This window comes from Apodemus sylvaticus, chromosome 7, assembly GCF_947179515.1.
Source record: "Apodemus sylvaticus chromosome 7, mApoSyl1.1, whole genome shotgun sequence".
In the NCBI taxonomy this organism is placed as follows: domain Eukaryota; kingdom Metazoa; phylum Chordata; class Mammalia; order Rodentia; family Muridae; genus Apodemus; species Apodemus sylvaticus.
In genome coordinates, this window is record NC_067478.1 from 83089786 (window position 1) to 83108830 (window position 19045).

The 19045-nt window shown below is 44.9% G+C and overlaps 1 protein-coding gene across 2 annotated transcripts in view; it reads right to left on the reverse strand.

Annotated features, from left to right (window-relative positions):
* Window positions 1-19045, reverse strand: part of Sik3 (SIK family kinase 3) — a 213849-nt gene that overhangs the window by 90293 nt on the left and 104511 nt on the right. For both annotated transcript variants that reach the window (XM_052188424.1, XM_052188422.1), the window contains exons 2-3: window positions 17707-17823; window positions 13956-14019 (exon numbers count right to left, since the gene is read on the reverse strand). In XM_052188424.1, the coding sequence (XP_052044384.1) occupies window positions 13956-14019; window positions 17707-17823 (181 nt within the window). The remainder of the gene's footprint in view (window positions 1-13955; window positions 14020-17706; window positions 17824-19045) is intronic.

Here is a 19045-nt window from a genome sequence, read left to right on the forward strand (position 1 = left end):
CTACACCAGCATTCACCACTGCCTGCCTACTGACTCCAGACGCACTGACAGTGTCTGTGCCTACCACCCCTCCTTGCCATGATCAAATGTAAATTAGAATAAGCCTTCAAGTTACTTCTTGCTCAGGATTTTGTTATAGAAACAAGAAAAGTAATAATACAGAAGCACAAAGGGAAAGGAAACTGAAAGAGATCATCAAAAATTAGCAAAGAAGGCATGCAGATGCATACATGTAATTGCAGCCATGTGGGGCAGAGGCAGGAGACTTGCAAGCTTGAGGCTATCCTGAGGTACATATTTAAAATTTGCCAAGTCCCTGACTGTATGCACACAACCTGACTGTATTCATACAACCTGATGGTATGCACACAACCTGATTGTATGCACACAACCTAACTGTATGCACACAACCTAACTGTATGCACACAACCTGACTGTATGCACACAACCTGACTGTATGCACACAACCTGACTGTATGCACACAACCTGACTGCATGCACAAAACCTGACTGTATGCACACAACCTAACTGTATTCACACAACCTGACTGCATGCACATAACCTGACTGTATGCACACAACCTAAGTGTATTCACACAACCTGACTGCATGCACAAAACCTGACTGTATGCACACAACCTAACTGTATTCACACAACCTGACTGCATGCACACAACCTGACTGCATGCACACAACGTTGAGACTAGGAGGTGGGGCTAGCAGAGAGCATCTGCCAGGAGCCGGAAAGAGCCAGAACTGTTCAGAGGTTCCACAGCACTCAGAAGATCCTGGAGTTCTCCCTCAAGTTAAAAAGAGCAGCTTTGGTGAATATTCCAGAAAAACGATCCTTTTAGAGTAAGGATTACATAAGAGTAAGGATAAAATGGAAATGGAAGCACAAACCCGAGCTGCAACAGGTTCAGGATGGCTGGCCTGCATTTAATTACCTGACAGAACAGAGTGCACCACGAAGGTAGCACCAGCATTGCTGCGGAGATCGCCGTTCCTGCCCAACAAAGGAGAAATGAGAGGAACGGAAAGAAGTACAACTGGCAAGATGGTGGCCAGGCAGAGTGCTTGCTCTCGTGTGTGCTGTGGCACATACACACAAAATAAAGTGTTTACAAAGAGTGAACACAGGAGCGAAAAGATTGAGAGATTTGGCGCTAACAGAGAAGGACTTAGCTATGATTGCTGCGCTAAAGAACACTCGTGAGCAGGTGAACAAAGGGATGAAAGGAGCCTTGAAGGTAAGGCATACTCACTAAACCTAGTCTAAAGCTGCAAAATATCTTAAGAAGTTACTAGAAGCTGGGTGGGAGAGCACACGCCTACGCTCTCAGCATTGGGGAGCCTGAGGAAGATTAAGTGTTCTTAATCTGGTCGGGGCCACACAGTGAGCCTGTCTCGAAAACAAAAGCAAAAAGCTAACAGTATTAGTGCCCCAAAGATACACGGTGTTATGATTAAGCTGTTTAAAATCCCTTACATGTAAGAAAAACTGTAAGTATTTATGAGTACGACAATATGCTCCTTGAATTTAATTTGAAATATTCGAAATTGAAAATACAGAACAGTTGGGAAAAAGAAACACCATCAGCATAATGCTGCAACTGTCAAGCCTGGGTGTTGAGGGTGTCAGGGTGCACCGTGATGCCCTTCTCCCTATGTCTAGTTGAAGATGCTGACAGTGAAACGCTTATCCTGGCGTTCACTACCATCAGCATCAGGACCACAGCATGGAAACTCAAGGGTCCATCACTGGATGAACACATAAAATGTGCCGTTGATGAGTTTGACACATGCACATCATGTCAAGTGAGATGAGCTGGTCCCACACAGGGTGATTCCATTTACATAATCTCCCTAGTGTAGTTAAAACATTAGGAAGGGTGATGCCTTGGAGGGGCTGTAGGGTGACAGATCAGTGGTCAGTGATTAACAACTAGAGTTTCCATTCTACAGAATATAAACTTTACAGATAACAGGACAACAGTGTTATTATTAATGTTACTGAAATGGTTAAAATAAGTCTGTGCTATGAATATTTTACAACTTTTTAAAAAGTGCAATGTCAGCTGAATATCTTCAAGACATCAAAATTTGATGTTATACTGAGATGTGATATATTAATTCCAAATAAGAAATTAAAAACTATGTCAATAAAGGTTATGAGTAAATATCTTTTCATGCCTTATTACTTGGCCAAGGAAAACTATATTTTTCTAAAAGGGTTAAAACATAGTTTGAAAAACCTCTCAGGAAAAGTGTGTATGTACACAGATATGCATAGACACAGACACATGTTTATTTATGTACACACATGAAACAGAGAAAATTCCTGTGGAACATAGACATACTAAATTATATTTGGCTTGGGTATGACGGCAGGTATCCATCGTCCCAGCACTCAGAAGGCAGAGGATGGTGAGCTCAGTGTAGCATAGGCTTCACAATGAGTCCTTGTCTCAAAAACCTTCCATGAAATGTGTGAATGTGTGTGTGTGTGTGTGTGTGTGTGTGTGTGTGTTCAAAAAACACACACCCAAATAGTGGCTGAGGAGACAGCTCAGTCAGTAAAGTGTCCACTGTGCAAGTGTGAGGACCCTAGCTCATATCCTTAGCACCCATGTAAAATGTTGGTTTTCCTACATGCCAGTAATCCAATCCCTTGGAAGGTGGAGACAGGAGGATTCCTGAAGCTCCCTACCACCGAGTCCTGCTGAAACCGTGACTTACAGGTCCACTGAGATACCGTATTTCAAAACTAAGGTAGAGAGAAGGGAAAGCAGCCAACACCATCCTCTGGCTCTGCGTGCACTGATCTCACATGCTACAAATAACATCTTGATCAGAAGACTGCCAACGGTGCTCTGACTGAAGTACTGACAAAGCCCAGTGGCTTCCATAGGCATCTGTAGGTTGCAAACATAAACTAGCTACGCACAATGTTAATAAAATAAAAATACAGACTAACAAATGAGAAATGAACTGGGGAGGAAACGGATCCTGCTTGTTTGATCAGCGGTGTGGCTTTGCCTCCACTGGAAAGTCTGAACAGAAAACTAGGCTTCATAGTCAAAATAATTGAACAAACAAACACGTTAGTGGAAAAATAATAGTTTTGTTTAGAAGGAAACAAAGAATGTGTGGCTAAAATATATGTTTTTAAAGGTGACAGCAAGCCAGCTCATAGTATGTGCCTATGTTAACGTTCCTGAAAATCTAGAAGATAACAAGATAAAAGTTCTCAATGGAACATGGACCTCAGTGTGTACCATACAATGGCTATACAATTTTGCCCTTACCACCACCTGCCCTACTGGCAGTCTTTGAATGCTCCATGGCATAAATAAATTGTGTTGTGGGAATTCCTGGGATTCATGACCATTGGCACCACTGGGTATGTGGGCATAATGTTATTTTGGACTTTGTAAAGATTATCCTTTATTATTCAAATGCTGACTTCTCTGCCCCCCATGTCTGCTTGCAATCCAGACATGGCACTGTAACCCCTATTCTAACAATCTCTTCTTTCAATGTTATGTAAACATTGCTCCCCATTCATTCTCAGATTTGTCAATAAAAGCTGATCACCCAATGACTGAGCAGGGGAGAGAATAAGGTGGGACTTCTAATCCTGAGGGGTTGGGGTAGTGTCTATAAGGAGAGGGTCAGAGAGACACCATGAGAACACAGCTGAGCAGAGGGTCAGAGAGACACCATGAGAACACAGCTGAGCAGAGGGTCAGAGAGACACCACGAGAGCACAGCTGAGCACAGGGTCAGAGACACCATGAAAACACAGCTGAGCAGAGGGTCAGAGAGACACCATGAGAACACAGCTGAGCAGAGGGTCAGAGAGACACCATGAGAGCACAGCTGAGCAGGGGGTCAGAGAGACACCATGAGATCACAGCTGAGCAGAGGGTCAGAGAGACATCATGAGAACACAGCTGAGCAGAGGGTCAGAGAGACACCATGAGAACACAGCTGAGCAGAGGGTCAGAGAGACACCATGAGAGCACAGCTGAGCAGGGGGTCAGAGAGACACCATGAGAGCACAGCAGAGCACAGGGTCAGAGACACCATGAGAACACAGCTGAGCAGAGGGTCAGAGAGACACCATGAGAGCACAGCTGAGCAGAGGGTCAGAGAGACACCATGAGAGCACAGCTGAGCAGAGGGTCAGAGAGACACCATGAGAGCACAGCTGAGCAGAGGGTCAGAGAGACACCATGAGAGCACAGCTGAGCAGAGGGTCAGAGAGACATCATGAGAGCACAGCTGAGCAGAGGGCCAGACCAAGAGCAAACAGCAAGTATCTCAGGAATTTAGATTGGGAGGTGGCCAGGTTAGCTCACAGGATTAAAAGAGATTGATAAATGCTCAGATACTGTACCATAAAGCTTGGTTAAATAAATCTTATAGTCTCTGTCTCATTTATTTAGGAGTTGGCTGGGACAGATAACAATTATCCCTTTTAAAACACAACTAACAACTGGGAAATATTATCTTATGGAAGTGAGAGTGTTTCTAGCAAATCATTCACACTTGGGCAGAGTCCTCTTCTGTTAGCACTTTGTCTTAAATGCCCATGGGTTCTGCTGGCATCCAGAGAGCTTCTAATAAAGTGCTGGGTTTAAGAGCACGATAGCAAGTTTGAGGAAATATATGTCAAGAAATCACATTGGGAGAGTTTTGAATTATGAATTTAGTGATCTGCAAAAGTAGCGAGCTTCTCCATCCTACTGGGACATTAGGCAGAACCACACTGTTATGGCTACCCTTTTACAATGTACTGCTAAGTAGCAACATTTATTTCACTAAGTCAGCTAACTGAGTAAACAACACGCATTCCGTAATCCATTCCACTACTTCCAAGTCAAACCTATATTTCCTTTTCTCTGTACACTCAAAAAGCAATTACAAGCATGTTTCTCCCCTTGTCAAAAACTCACAGAACTGAAGTACGTAAGCAGAAAGAGATGACTGTTCTCTGCTTGACTTGGAACACATGTGTGCTGTGTTAGACACCGCATTACATACTAAGAGCAGGTGATGACTGTACTGCTGTCTGTCCATCAGTCCATTTTCATTCACTCCTTCTCTCATCCAGCGGATCTATAGTAATTAGTGCCTATGTAGTTTCTGTGGGAACTATTCTGAGAAGACAAGGACCAAAGATTACAAAGTCCTGGCTTGGGATATGTCTAATTTCAGTATCATATCTCTTGCCCATCATGTGTAAGGACTATGTTGACTCTAGAACCAAAAATAAAAGACAAACTCCTTACTGTCAAGATGTACTTTGGTAAGGTCAGATGTAAGGAACTGAGGGCCAGCTAGATGGCTCAGTAGATTAAGAAACACGATGACCTGCGTTCAGTTCCTGGAACCCACATGAAGACAAGAGAGAAGAGATTTCATAATGCTGTCCAATGACCTCAGTGTGGACGCATGGCACGCACACAGAGAGCATAAAAATGCTATACACTAATGATTAACTGTGTGACCGAGTATATGTCAATTGGTTATACAGACTAAGAAGGAAATTAAAGCAAAAACGAGATACAGAATAGTAAGCCAGTAGGAAAAACAAAGTTTAGAAAAAGTTATCTCTAATGAGGAAATGCAGGAAAGATTCTGAAGTAAGTGGAAGAGAGATGTGGGAAGAGAGTTGCAGAAAGAAAGGGACAATATCTAGACCTTACAGTGAGCACAGAGAACTGCCAAATATAGAAGGAGCAGGAGAGTATTAGGAGCTACAGCAGAGAAGACACTAGAGATGGGCTTATATGTTCTAAGCCCTCAGAGGACAGACTTGGTGAGTTTGCTGGAGGAGCTACGTGAGAGGGCAGCACTAGCAGAGATGTCAAGTGTGGCCCAGACTCTGGTCCCCTAGGCAAGGTCAGAATAAACAGAACTAGTAAGACCGAGTGGGCAGCTTCCTTCTATCCCAGCATCTGGGGAGCTGCCCTCTGAACTCAGCACCCCTCTGAGGGCCACACCGCAGAGCTGTGCTCCTAGACGCTAGCAGCTTCTCTTGTTAGTCTACCTCTGCCACCGAACTCCAGTGCAGATAGACCGTCCTTTATGGGAAATGCACGGGATCAGTATTTCCAATTTCAGGGTTTATTTTTATTGTGAACACTTGTATAAATTTTACCAGGTATCTCTCCTCTAAAAACCCCAAATCAAAAATGCTTCAACAAAACAAAATAAAACAAAACCTCAAGTCATACTGGTATTCAGAAGCTTGTGATTTTAAAGCATTTATTTCCCAGTTCAGGCTCCTGGTCAGGCGTTCCCCATGAGAAGCACGGGCTCTGCACAGCTTCTGGATCTGCACCACAGAGGTCCATGCACATAACTTCTAGCAATTACAGAGGAAAGCAAGCAGCAGCACTCGCTTTCAACTTGATCTCAGTAACTTATCCAGCACATTTCACTGTGTGAACGAAACAGAATGCAGCAGCGAGACCTACTCTTTTCTGCTTCTCAAGCACACTAAGTCTTAGAAGTCCAGAGTCTACACATGACTACCAGTCAAACACTAAACTGACTGACTATGGCCAAAGTGAAATACTTTTAGTTCTTTCAAAATAGAGTGCACTTAAATAGTAAAGTACTGTAGTGTGTGGAATCAGAATGTGGCCTTACCTGGAGAAAAGGTCTGCCCTCACCTTGACTTTGGGGTGGGGTCTTTATTTGCCTGGAACCAGCAGTGCCAGAGGTCTACTAATAATGCAGGAATGCTAGAATGACCAGCCATGTTAAATTAAGTGTAGGACTCTGGGACATCATGTCAATTGTCCTCAAAATTGAGGTCAACTGTATGGGCAATCAATGAACCAATCAATGAGCCAATCAATGAACCAACCAACCAACCAACCAACCAACCAATTAATCAAGCACACAGAAACTAAAAATGTGGGTGTAAAGGCTGAGTCTCCTTGAAGCAATTGTCTGTGCATATTGTCACACACTCATGCCAAGACAAAGCACACCCAGGAAAAGGACAATGGAGACGCTGCACCTAGCACTTCTGAGCTGTACACCTTCCTTGGCTGGCTTCACCTACATCCTTTCGCTGGAAGAGGGCACGGCTGTGAGTCCTTCCAGTAGTTTATCACACGTGAGTGGCTCTGGGGGACTTCTCAACTTACACTTGGTGCCAGAGAGAGAGTGATATTGAAGAAAGTGCTTTCTCTGTGCAGCTAACCCCTGCACCAGCAAAAAAACAAAAAAACAACAACAAAAAAAAAAACCTCTTGTATCTAATGCTCATGCTACCATTTGAATGCCACTGTAAACTAACTTAAACTTAAAAGTTCAGTTCCACAGTTGAACTTGCTACATTTCCAAAGCAACATGTGACCAGCAGCTACCATGTTGGGAGCCATATTCCTAGGCTTTATCTGGCCTTCTGGTGCCCAACACACTTGGTTTTCAACTTCATCTAGGCCTCCAGCTATTTGTATTCTAATGCATGATCATTTAACCTGGTCACACTTTTCTAACTATTGCCAGTGAAGCCAAGAGAAAAACCATACATGTCTTCTTTTAAAATCACAAAATTCCTTCTTTGTTTGACCCCACCAGTTCTCCCTGTTATCCTGTGATGTGCCTATTTGTCTATTGTGGGCCTTTTTTTTTTTTGGTGGGGGGGGCACCTTTGAAAGTCCATGAGGTTCTTGGACATGTGGGTTACTATTTTTTCAAAATGTCTGCTAGTTTCATAGACAGTTTTTCTTACAGTTTCTGCCTCTGACTTTACACCCTCCTGATACTCCCACTGTGCACAGAGGATGCTCTGTCTCCCACTGTGCAGAGGATACTCTGCCTGTCTCCTCCCACTGTGCAGAGGATGCTCCTGCCTGTCTCCTCCCACTGTGGAGAGGATGCTCCTGACTGTCTCCTCCCACTATGCAGAGGATGCTCCTGACTGTCTCCTCCCACTGTGCAGAGGATGCTCCTGCCTGTCTCCTCCCACTGTGCAGAGGATGCTCCTGACTGTCTCCTCCCACTGTGCAGAGGATGCTCCTGCCTGTCTCCTCCCACTGTGCAGAGGATGCTCCTGCCTGTCTCCTCCCACTGTGCAGAGGATGCTCCTGCCTGTCTCCTCCCACTGTGCAGAGGATGCTCCTTCCTGTCTCCTCCCACTGTGCAGAGGATGCTCCTGCCTGTCTCCTCCCACTGTGCAGAGGATACTCTGCCTGTCTCCTCCCACTGTGCAGAGGATGCTCCTGCCTGTCTCCTCCCACTGTGCAGAGGATGCTCCTGCCTGTCTCCTCCCACTGTGCAGAGGATGCTCCTGCCTGTCTCCTCCCACTATGCAGAGGATGCTCCTGACTGACAGCTCTGGGAGTTGCCTTTAGTTCCTTCTCATGTCTGTACTTCAGTGTGGCAATTTTGCTGATCTGTCCTTGAGTCTGTGTTCCTTCTTTCTGGCAGTTGAACTCTGTTGTTGAGCCTTTCTAATGATTTTTTTTTAAATAATGTCTCCTGTTGATATTCTTTGTCTGAAGTGACATTGTGATTCCTTCATTTACCACTGTTGCTTTAATTGTGAGTCCCTCTGTGTCTGTGAACATCTTTATATTGTTCTGAACGTTTTTTCTTCTGGTAAATCTGGCGTCTATCCACCTACTAGTCATTTTCTTGTGGTCCGCATCTGGTCCAGTAACTGTGTGTGCTTTTGCTGTTTGGGGATTCTGTTGCTTTGGGTGAACACTGCGTATTCTAGATGACAGACTGGAGCACCTGAGGTTTCTGATTCACCTCCCACCTCAAGGCTTCTTACTGCTCCGCTCTGCTCCTTCTCACCACCTGGAGTGGACTCCATCCATATTCTTAGGATTTGGGTCCTTCTCTTCTGGGAAAAACAGCCTGGCAAATTCTGGGATCTCCATAGTCTGAACTGAAGTCTCTACACCTCTTTTCTTAGCTAAACCCAGCCATTCAACTCCATTAATTGCTAGCTGATTGCCCTGTTGTGTGGCTCTGTGGCATGAGTTGTTTTACAAACAATATAATCAAATGTTGGTTCCTTTGAAGGAATACTTTCTGATCAGTGACTTTTTTTTTTTTAGTAATTTCTGACTCAGGAGAGCTCTTTCCAGAGGTCCTGTCTGAGGGACTCTGCTGTGGGCCATCAGGCTGGGGGCTGAGGTGGCTTCATGGGCCTATCTCGTCAGGTGCCTCTCCGCACAACCTCTACTGCTGCTGAGGGTGCGATGCTTGGCCTTCTTTCTCTCCCGCTTGTGAATGAAGGCAGGTCCTTTGAGAAGACATTGGGATCTACCTGTCTGCATCATGGTCTGTTGTTTCCTCTGTGTTAATGGCTGGAGATAGATATGGAGTCCAAGGAAACTTGCAAGAAACAAACTCGGGGAGCTGAAGGGCAATGAAAGGAAATGGGGAGACGGCCCAGTGAAGGTGACCAGTCTTATGACCCGAGCCAAGAGTGATGTGCTTCCTCAAACAGAAGGGAGACTGCACTTCAACTGCACCCAACAGGTAACAGAAAAGATGACAAATATTAATGTCCTGCTCTTCCCGTGAAGAAAGCCATCTATCCAGATGCCAGTACTAAGACCTCACTGTGTGTCCAGATTGGAGTCTCTCTCTACCTCACTGAGCCTGTGTGCACACGAGGACAGGGAGGGGAGAGTGGGGGAGACTGCAGTGCCTTGCATAGGACTGGCTCAAGAATCTAGAGTCTCATTTCTTACTGAATTTCATGGATGTTCTTGAATAAATGGTTTTTTCCCTTTCATTTGCTGCTCGTCCATAGGATCAGTTTGTAGGCTTTTAAAAATATGTCTCATCAGTTTTGCTTGGCAGCTGGTGAGAATTCTACATGCCTCATGCTGAAAATTGCACCATTTCCTCTTTTTGTTTTAGGGCTTTATTTGGTGGGTTTTTGTTTTGTTTGTTTTTTGGTTTGGTTTTCTGGTTTTTGTTTTGTCTCTTTTGAGACCGGGTTTCTCTGTGTAGCCCTGGCTGTTCTGAACATGTAGCCCATTTGTTCTTTAACATGAAGGCAAAAGGAAGTTTATGCCAAAGCTCTATCTATACACGCCGGCTCCTTACACTCTCTCCCGTCACCCAAAATTGGAGGTCAAACCTAGGGACCTACAGAGGGGCAGGACTTATAAACATGCCGTACCATGAGCCCTACTCCATCTTCATAACTGTAAACCCTATTCTAGAGCCTTGGAATTGAGTCTAAGAATGACTGGGTAACTCGCCTCAAGCCGAAGAGCAAATGTGCAGCAAAGGTGTGACTTGGACCTGCCCAGCCCTAAGCCCCCTACACACACACTATGCCAGGCCCCGCAACCTCCTCTCCGAGCCACATATGAACTTTTGCTGAAATGGAATCCAGGCTCTCATATGCGCTAGGCAAGCCCATTATCACTGAACTGCACCTCCAGCCCTCAGCACCTCACTTCTTGACTAAGTGCCTCTTCTCGTAGCGTGTACTCAGGCACTTCAGAAAATCAGCGCCACGAGACAGCTTATCCTTGCGCAGTCTTGCCATCCGTCTGATTTGGGATTTGATTCAATAGTAACCAAACCCAGGCCTTGGCGCAGGTTAGGTAAGCTATTCTACCACAGAGCTCCTCCACAAATCCGTGTGAGGTTTTAGTAATTTCTTTGGGTAATTTATCATTTTTTTTTCTTCAACTGGATCTTTAAAAAGTCTACTACGGGACAAGGAGACGGACGGCTCAGTGGGTAAAGGGCTTGTCCTGATGGCCTGATGCTCAGAGTTCTGATCCTGGAAGCCATGTGACAAGTCAGCTGCTGCAGTATCTGTAGTCTCGGTGTCTCTACATGGAGATGGGAGACAGAGACAGGGAATCACCCACAAGCCAGTGGGACAGCTAGCCTGGTAGAGATAGTGAAGTGGTAGAAACAAGAGACACTTAGCCAAGGTGGAAGGCAAGAAGCCAACTCCAAGTTAGACTCTGATCTCCATACGTGTGTTTTGGCATACAACTCACACGCACACACCAATATTAATCATGCCAATTAATAATATATTAACTCATATAATTATATGCTATGCTGTAACAGATAATTGTGTGATATTTTCTTTTAAAAAATACCAAGATTATGTTCTGTGTATTCATGTATTAAGCTACATATATACAAAGGATTTATGACCAAAAGGACCAATATCTTTCCTTTTAGGAGCTGATTTCTTGCCGGGCATAGTGGCACATGCCTTCAATCCCAGCACTCAGGAGGCAGAGGCAGGTGAATTGCTATGAATTTGAGGCCAGCCTAGTCTACAAAGTGAGTTCAAAGACAGCCAAAGCTACACAGAGAAGCCCTGTATTGAAAAATCAAACAGAAAAGAACTGCGTTCCCAAAGTAGGACATTTGCAATGCGCTTGTTTAGAATGTCAGGAACATTAAGATGGGCCCGTTTCTTTTCTTCTAAGGTTATGAGTGCCTCTCTGTGAACAAAGGCCTTCCTCTGATGTGGCTAACAGGCAGCTCACGGTTCGGAGATGCTTTGCTTCCCTTCAGAACAAAGCTTATAAAAGGTGCTCAGTAATGAAAGTTGTCCACTTGCTTTTGTGTACATTTGTGGCCAATGTGAAGCAGTTCAGCAAAGTACGGGCCCGTGAGTCAGGCCTCCGCGTTCTCCCCAGCGGCAGGCATCAGCCATTCCTCTCTCCCAGGTTCTGGCGTGCTTCTGTTCTCCACTCACTAAACTAGGAATAGGGCTGTGGTCTCCACAGCGCTGCTATACAGACTTCACAGCCTGCGTTCTCCTGGTCTAAGACACATGTAGATTTCCATGATTGTCTTCTATTCGATTTCTTCATGGAGGGAAAAATCAATGTCTTGATATGGAGCCATCACCTCCAAAGTACCTGATTGGCTTGTAATTATCATGTGCACTAAAAGCCTTGGTGTACAATATTATTATTCTGAGATTTTAATGCACTAATTTCTTTGAAATGAAGTATCTCTTAAAACGCTGTATTTGGATTCAAAATTTTAGTCCATTGCATTAACTTTAACACAAAATAAGGGTGAACACAGCGGTTTAAAGGAAAGAGGAAGAAACATTTAGTCCTCCATTAAAGGGAGATAGAAGGGACAAGGATGCTTTTCCGGAAAAAAGTTGGTGGGGAGTTTGTTGAGACAGGATCTCTCCATGTATCAATGGCTGATATGGAAATCACTATCTACATCAGGCTGCTTTAGAATTCACAAAGATCCCTCTGCCTCTGCACACAGAGGGCTAGAATTAAACATCACCATGTTGGCCTAGTCTACAAGCACATGGGCGCGCGCGCGCACGCACACACACACACACACACACACACACACAAAACCACATCACATAGCTATTAATTTTAAAAAAATGTTTACTTTAAAAGTGGGAAGTCTCCTGGGAGTCTATGGGGTTAATCCTAGCTAAGACTCTAAGCAAATGGAGATATAAAGACTGAAGTGGCCACCTCCTATAGCCAGACAGGACTTCCAGTAGAAGGGGGGTGACATCAACCCACCCACAAAAACTTCCACCCAAAATCTGTCCATCTACAAGACATGCATGAATAAAGCTGGAGCAGAGACTGAGGGAACAGCCAATCAATGACTGGTCCAAGATGAGACCCGTCCCATGGGAGAGAGTGAATCCTGACATTATTAATGATACTCTGCTATGCCTGCAGACAGGAACCTAGCATAACTATCCTGAGAGGCTTCATCCGGCAGTGCTTGGAAACAAATGCAGAGACCCACAGCCAAACAAACGTCAGGCAGAGCTTTGGGAGTTCTTGTGGAAGAGTGCGGAATAGGACTGCGTGAGCTGCAGGGGTCAAGGACACCACAAGAAGACCTACAGAGTCAACCAACCTGGGCCCATGGAGGCTCACAGAGAATGAACCACCACTGAAGAACACACATGGGCTGGACAGAGGTGCCCTACACATTTACAGCAGATGTGCAGCCTGGTCGTCATGTGGGTCCCCCAACAACTGTAGCAGGGCAGTCTGGCTGAGCTGCCTGCCATCCTCTAGCTGCCCTTCCTCTAGCTGGACTACGAGGTCAAACCTCAATGGGAGAGCACGCACACCATCCTGCATAGGTAACTCGGGGCGGGGTGGGACACAAGGCAGGCTTCTTCTTTGGAGAACAGGAGGGGATAATGGGAGGAGGAATTTATGAGGGTTAGACAGGGGGTGGGGGTGGAGGGTCTGCGATCAAGATATAAAGTAAATAAGTAAATTAATGATGAAAGTGATATTATGCTTCTAAATGCATTGTAAATTAATACTGGTTCTTATAAAAGACAGGAGTTTAAGTTTGACAGTCTGCCTTTCACCTTTATTTGGCAGTGTTAATTGCTATCAGCACAGAGAATTCTTTCTTTAGTTTTTACCAAGTCCAAGTCAGGTTTGCCTGGAACAAAATCTCATGATGTACAAAGGTCAAGATCTCATGATGTACAAAGGTCAAGCCCAGAAGAAACAGCAGCTACAGGAGGCAAATGATCAGACATCGGGGACATGTGCACACAGCAAGGGACAGGTTTCAAGGTTATATTTAAACAAGGGTTAAGAATGTAGGGCCTTTCCTCATACTAGGGGCTCCCACACATGTGGGATCTCCATCACCCCGGCAACCTCAGCTACAGCCTGGTAACAGGAAAGACCCTCAGTCACAAGACTAGCAGGAATGTTTGGTTTTGAGATCTTTTATCTCAACTGTTAACATCTAACTAAATCAAACAAAACACTTTTGCTCAAGAATAAACACAGTGAAGAGATTTAACTGGCTGAACAAAAAAAAATCCTGAAATTACCATGATGGTGCAGACAACAGCAACAGGCGACAGCGTGGCTAAGACACAGGACAGCGATCCTGGATTGGCATAGTGTGCTCAAGGGTGATTTAAAAGACAAGGTGAAGGTACTTACCAAATATCTCCCCTCCACTAGCGTATTCTGTCACCAGGTAAATCATGCGCTCTGTCTCCATGACCTGTGCAAAGGCAAGAGAGTGATGTGACACAGGTGGCAGGCTGGTCCAGCAGAACCAGTGACTCTCACTGTAACAGCCCAGCTTAAGGGGCACAACACATGGGGACGGGACAGATGTTATTGTGAGGAAGGGGAAATGGGAACTTTACTGCTTCAGAGGCATGGTCCTCCTTGTCCCCAAGTCTCTGTAATCCAATAAGCTGAGAGGCAAAGACACTGCTAAGAATTAGAATTCAATTTCAACATCACTTACAACTTAAGACACTCCTCACACATCACCAGCCCAGTGGGAAAGTCTTAGGGAGAACACTGGGTCACCAAGGAAGATCCAGAAACCACACAGGACTCCATTTCTAAATGGAAATGTGGATTTTATTCTCGTGGGCCACTTGTCTATAAAATGGAGGTCCCATAAAATACCAAGTCTTTTATTTTTGGAGATGGGGTTTCTCTGTGTAGCCTTGGCTGTCCTGGAACTCACTCTGTAGACCAGGCTGTCCTCGAACTCAGAAATCCACCTGCCTCTGCCTCCCAAGTGCTGGGATTAAAGGCGTGTGTCACCACGCCCTGCATACCAAGCCTTTCAATAATGCAACTCATCCATGTGTATTTTGTCCAGTTTATTTTGTAACTTTTTAAAAATCCACAGTCTCAGCACTTGGGAGGCAGAGGCAGGTGGATTTCTGAGTTCGAGGCCAGCCTGGTCTGCAGGGTGAGTTCCAGGACAGCCAGGGCTACAAAGAGAAACCCTGTCTCAAATAAATAAACAAACAAACAAACAAATAAATAAATATCCACACTCAGTGCTGTTTTGCCTTTTTCCAAATCCTGTATGCCGTGCATGAATTTTTCAGGATCACTGGTGCATAAATTGAAGGCCAAAGGCTTCTACCCCCATCTACACCCACTCTCACAGAGATGGTGTTAGCACTGGGCATCTCCCTAAGGATGCTGGGATGACAACATCCAAGCTGTAGTTCCCATGCTATCTAAGGCTACAATTTAAAAGACAACTGTCATAGTTTTCCTCAATATGCCCAAAACATTATCCTTTCAATAATCATAAAAAATTAGATTGTTTCAATTTTTACCTAAAAATGACCTTAAGCTAAAATAAATTACATTGGAGCTGGCAAGAGGGCTCAGGGATTACGAACATTGGTTGCACTTCCAAAGGACCTAGGTTCAATTCCCAGCATCCACATAGCAGCTTGTAACTGTGTACTTAACTCCAGTTCCGGAGGGTCATATCCACATATGCACAGGTAGCCAGGCAAAAAATACCAATACATACAATAACTTTTAAAAATCCATTCTTTTAAAAGTTTATCTCCTCGGTCACTGTGGCTGCTCCTGGCTCTGGACACAGCTTACTCAGTTCAGACCCACACTTTTTTTTTTTAAAAAAAAATTATTTATTTTACATATATGAGTAACTGTAGCTGTCTTCAGACACACGAGAAGAGGGCATCAGATCTCATCACAGATGGTTGTAAGCCATTGTGTGGCTGCCTGGGCTTGAACTCAGGACCTCTGGAAGAGCGCTCTCTCAAGCTCCCAGACCCATACTTTTACTACATGTGGCTCATTAATTATCCTGCTTGCTCATTGCCTCCTTTTCATCTTTAAACATCAACACTACATACCTGTAGACTGGGAACATGTGTGAGGTGTGAGGTAGATGTGTGTGTGTGTGTGTGTGTGTGTGTGTGTGTGTATTTACTGCTTGGTTGGAAGAGTTGGTTTTTGAGAGAGGAACTTAGTACAGACCAGGCTAACCCGAAACTCACTACACAGTCCAGCCTGGGCTGTACTTGTGATCTCTGTCTTAGCCTCCCAAGCACTGCGACTACAGACATGCTCTACCATGCCTGCATTTCTTTTCAGTGGCTTTAGAATAAGCCATCACATGATACAGTTCATCTTCAAGTAAAGCAGCTGTGTCCTTCCAGTGGCATCGAGCCACTGTTGTGAGAGACCTGTCTCCATAATTCACTTATAAGACAAAAAATGTTCTATAATAAATATATTGCAGGTATTCAGAAAAAATATTGTATTGTGTGTTTCCTTTGTATCTCTCCCTTTTCTTAACTCTCATTAGCTGCAGATTTTCTTTGCCATTAAACTTCTCAGGAACTCAGAATTGTTGTCTCTGGTAAGTTATTTACACACACTTGCTTGCTCTGAAACAGCCTTGATCCCACAGGGAGACCCACTCTAGTCCTGTATTCTGGTAGCTCAGACTCATGCTAACAATTCTAGGCTCAGAAGGCAAAAAAAAACAAACTCAAAGAAGGCAGCAAGGTCAAAGTCTGAGCTGGAGAAGGTAAATGATCTGACCCGAGGTATAACGGGCCAGCTTGAAGGATTTGAACATTAATCTAGTAGGATCATAAACGTAATCATCAATTCTGCAGAGAAAGCAGCGTCCCGCGGGTCAGCCTGAACCCCACAATTACTTTAGGATGCCTTACTTTAAAAGGTGAGTCCTGTTTATTGAGCTGCTTGGGGGCCAACACACCTTCAGTCCCAAGCAGTCTGGGAGGCTGAGGTAGGAGGGTTATGAGTGAGAGACCAGCTCGGGCTACAGAGTAAGAACAAATAAACAAAATAAACATGGGAGAAAATACTCAATTCATTCACTCCACCAAGACAGGCAAGCAGCCAACAGTAAGACACCCGCCTCTCACTGTGCAGGGCCTTCAGACAGCAGCAGGGAGGATTCTAAATTTGCTTCTTATAGAAGGTAGTTTTTGCCAACACTGTTTGCCATGATACATTTCAACAGGTCTGACTGACAGAACTCATTTTACCTTGTGAGCAGCTGACTCCAGAGAGGGGAGCTACAGCCGTGGGCTTAAGTCCCAATGCCTCTATAAATGTTTGCTTTTCCCTAGAGATCAGCAGGCTGTGCAAGTCTGCCACAGTGCCAGCGTGCTTCTCCAGCCTCACACACACCTGGGTCAGGAGACATCTGCTGACTCACGGCAGCGAGCACGAGTTCCCTCAGCTCTGGAGAAGACTACTGCTGCAGAGCTGTGAGCGGCTGGATGAACGCAGTCAACACCCTGCAATCTGAAAAACCCCACCTCTCCCCAAAATATCTCTTCTACCAGTCTGCTAAGGCGAGGTCCATCCTTCTGGTCAGTCTGAAATTCCACCCAAGAGATGCACCGCTTTTTCCATAAGCGTTTTGATGGTGATAAAAAGCAGGCTTGCTTCTTAGCAAGAAGAAAACTACCATAGAAATCTCTTTCATGATATGGGGTTTACATCCAAATTATCAAAAGCAAATGGAGAATTAAGCCCAGGCTTGTATAGAAAAGAGAAGGGGGCTGGGAGCTGACTCGGGCAGGAACTCCTTGAGATATTCTTCACCTCCCATAATTCATAGTTTAAACTTGTGTTTAAATAATCACATGAGGCGATAACACAGTCTCTGTTTCTTTGTGGTTTCCACGATGCTGAGGAACCCTGATCTACATAAGGAAACTTTTAGCCTTAGCCTCAGTCTGTGTGATGTTTGAAAGCATCAAAGGACAGATTCAAAGGGCATGGGTGAAGGTCCCAGGGGAGCAGGGAAGAAGGGTGGGGCGGTGCTGGGAGGGCACCCTTTCACTCCCCACGCCCCTCTTCCCAGCGGCAGCCTTTGCCGTAGGCCACCGTGCTGGGCTCCTAATGCTCCTACCTGGTAGAGTCTGATGATATGTGGATGGCAAAGCATCTTCATTATCTGAACCTCCCGGAAAATCTTCTTCAAGTTTTCTTCATCCAGCTGGGTCTTATCTATGATTTTAATAGCAACCTGGCAACAGAGGAAGGAAACGTATGGTGCATTACTAAAAGCAGTTTACTCAAGAAAATTAAACCCACTTTAAATGGCTAGCATTGTGTTTTCAGGATGTCAAGTAATAAAACAGTGTAACTCTTTTTAAAAGACAGGATATGGATTCCAAGGAAGTTTGTCTCAACGGATAGGCTCCAAGAGCAGATGGGTCCTCTGCAATTCCTAAGCTGCCTACACAGTAAAAGCCCAGGACGGAACATCTCATTACTGAAGAAATGTGGCCAGCACTGGGTCAAACCATGCTTCCAGGAGCAGAGGCAGGATTTCCTGGGAAGACGAAGCCTGTGTGACAGGCCTGAGAAGTCGTGAAGGTGCCAGCGGGAGCAGGCAAGACAGAGCTGGCAGCATTGGGCAGCAGCTACACAGAACATTCACCATGTGACAGTCACAGCAGCTCCTACCGCCTTATGTCGACAACTCCCTTAAACCTCATGCCTGCGTGATTCCGAACCTTCTTTATTAATATGGAAACCAAGGCACAGAGAGTAAGCAGCGACCCCGACAATTAGTCATTAACGACTATTGTGTGGCAGAGCCAGGCGGCCTGCCTTTAGAAAGAAATCGGCATTAATATCCTATGAACCCCAATACACTGCCTCTGAACAAGACACTGCGTAGCAAACAGTGGCTTTCTTCAGACTGTGTAGCCAAGGCTGGTCTCAACTGTCACCTTTTTACTTCAGTCCCCAGAGCCCTGAGATTATGTGAGTGACTCACCATGTTAGACATTTTAAAACAGAATGAAAGATGATGGGCTTTGTTTCAATGCACTAAGTCAACCCTCCTCCTCCCGCCGCCCCGCCTCAAAGTTTTGAGACAGGATCTCTCTAGACAACCTTAGCTGGCCTGGAACTAGCTCTGTAGACCAGACTGGCCTCAAACTCATAGAGATCCTCCTGACTCTGCCTCATGAGTCCTGGGAGTGAAGGCGCATGTGTGCCACTGAATCCAGTTTAATTCACTAAATCTTAAACTTTCTAATCATCCTCAGAGAAATACTCTAAATACTTGGTTTCACTTCAAAAATGTTTCTGTATCTTAGTTTCAATCACTTAATCAATACATAAATCAATATTAGTAAAAACGTTTAGCTCAGAGCACGATGACTGTAAGTTAGCCGAGCGTACGGATGCCTGGCACAAAAGGTGACTTTATTTGCAGTTTTTTTCAGATATCAGAC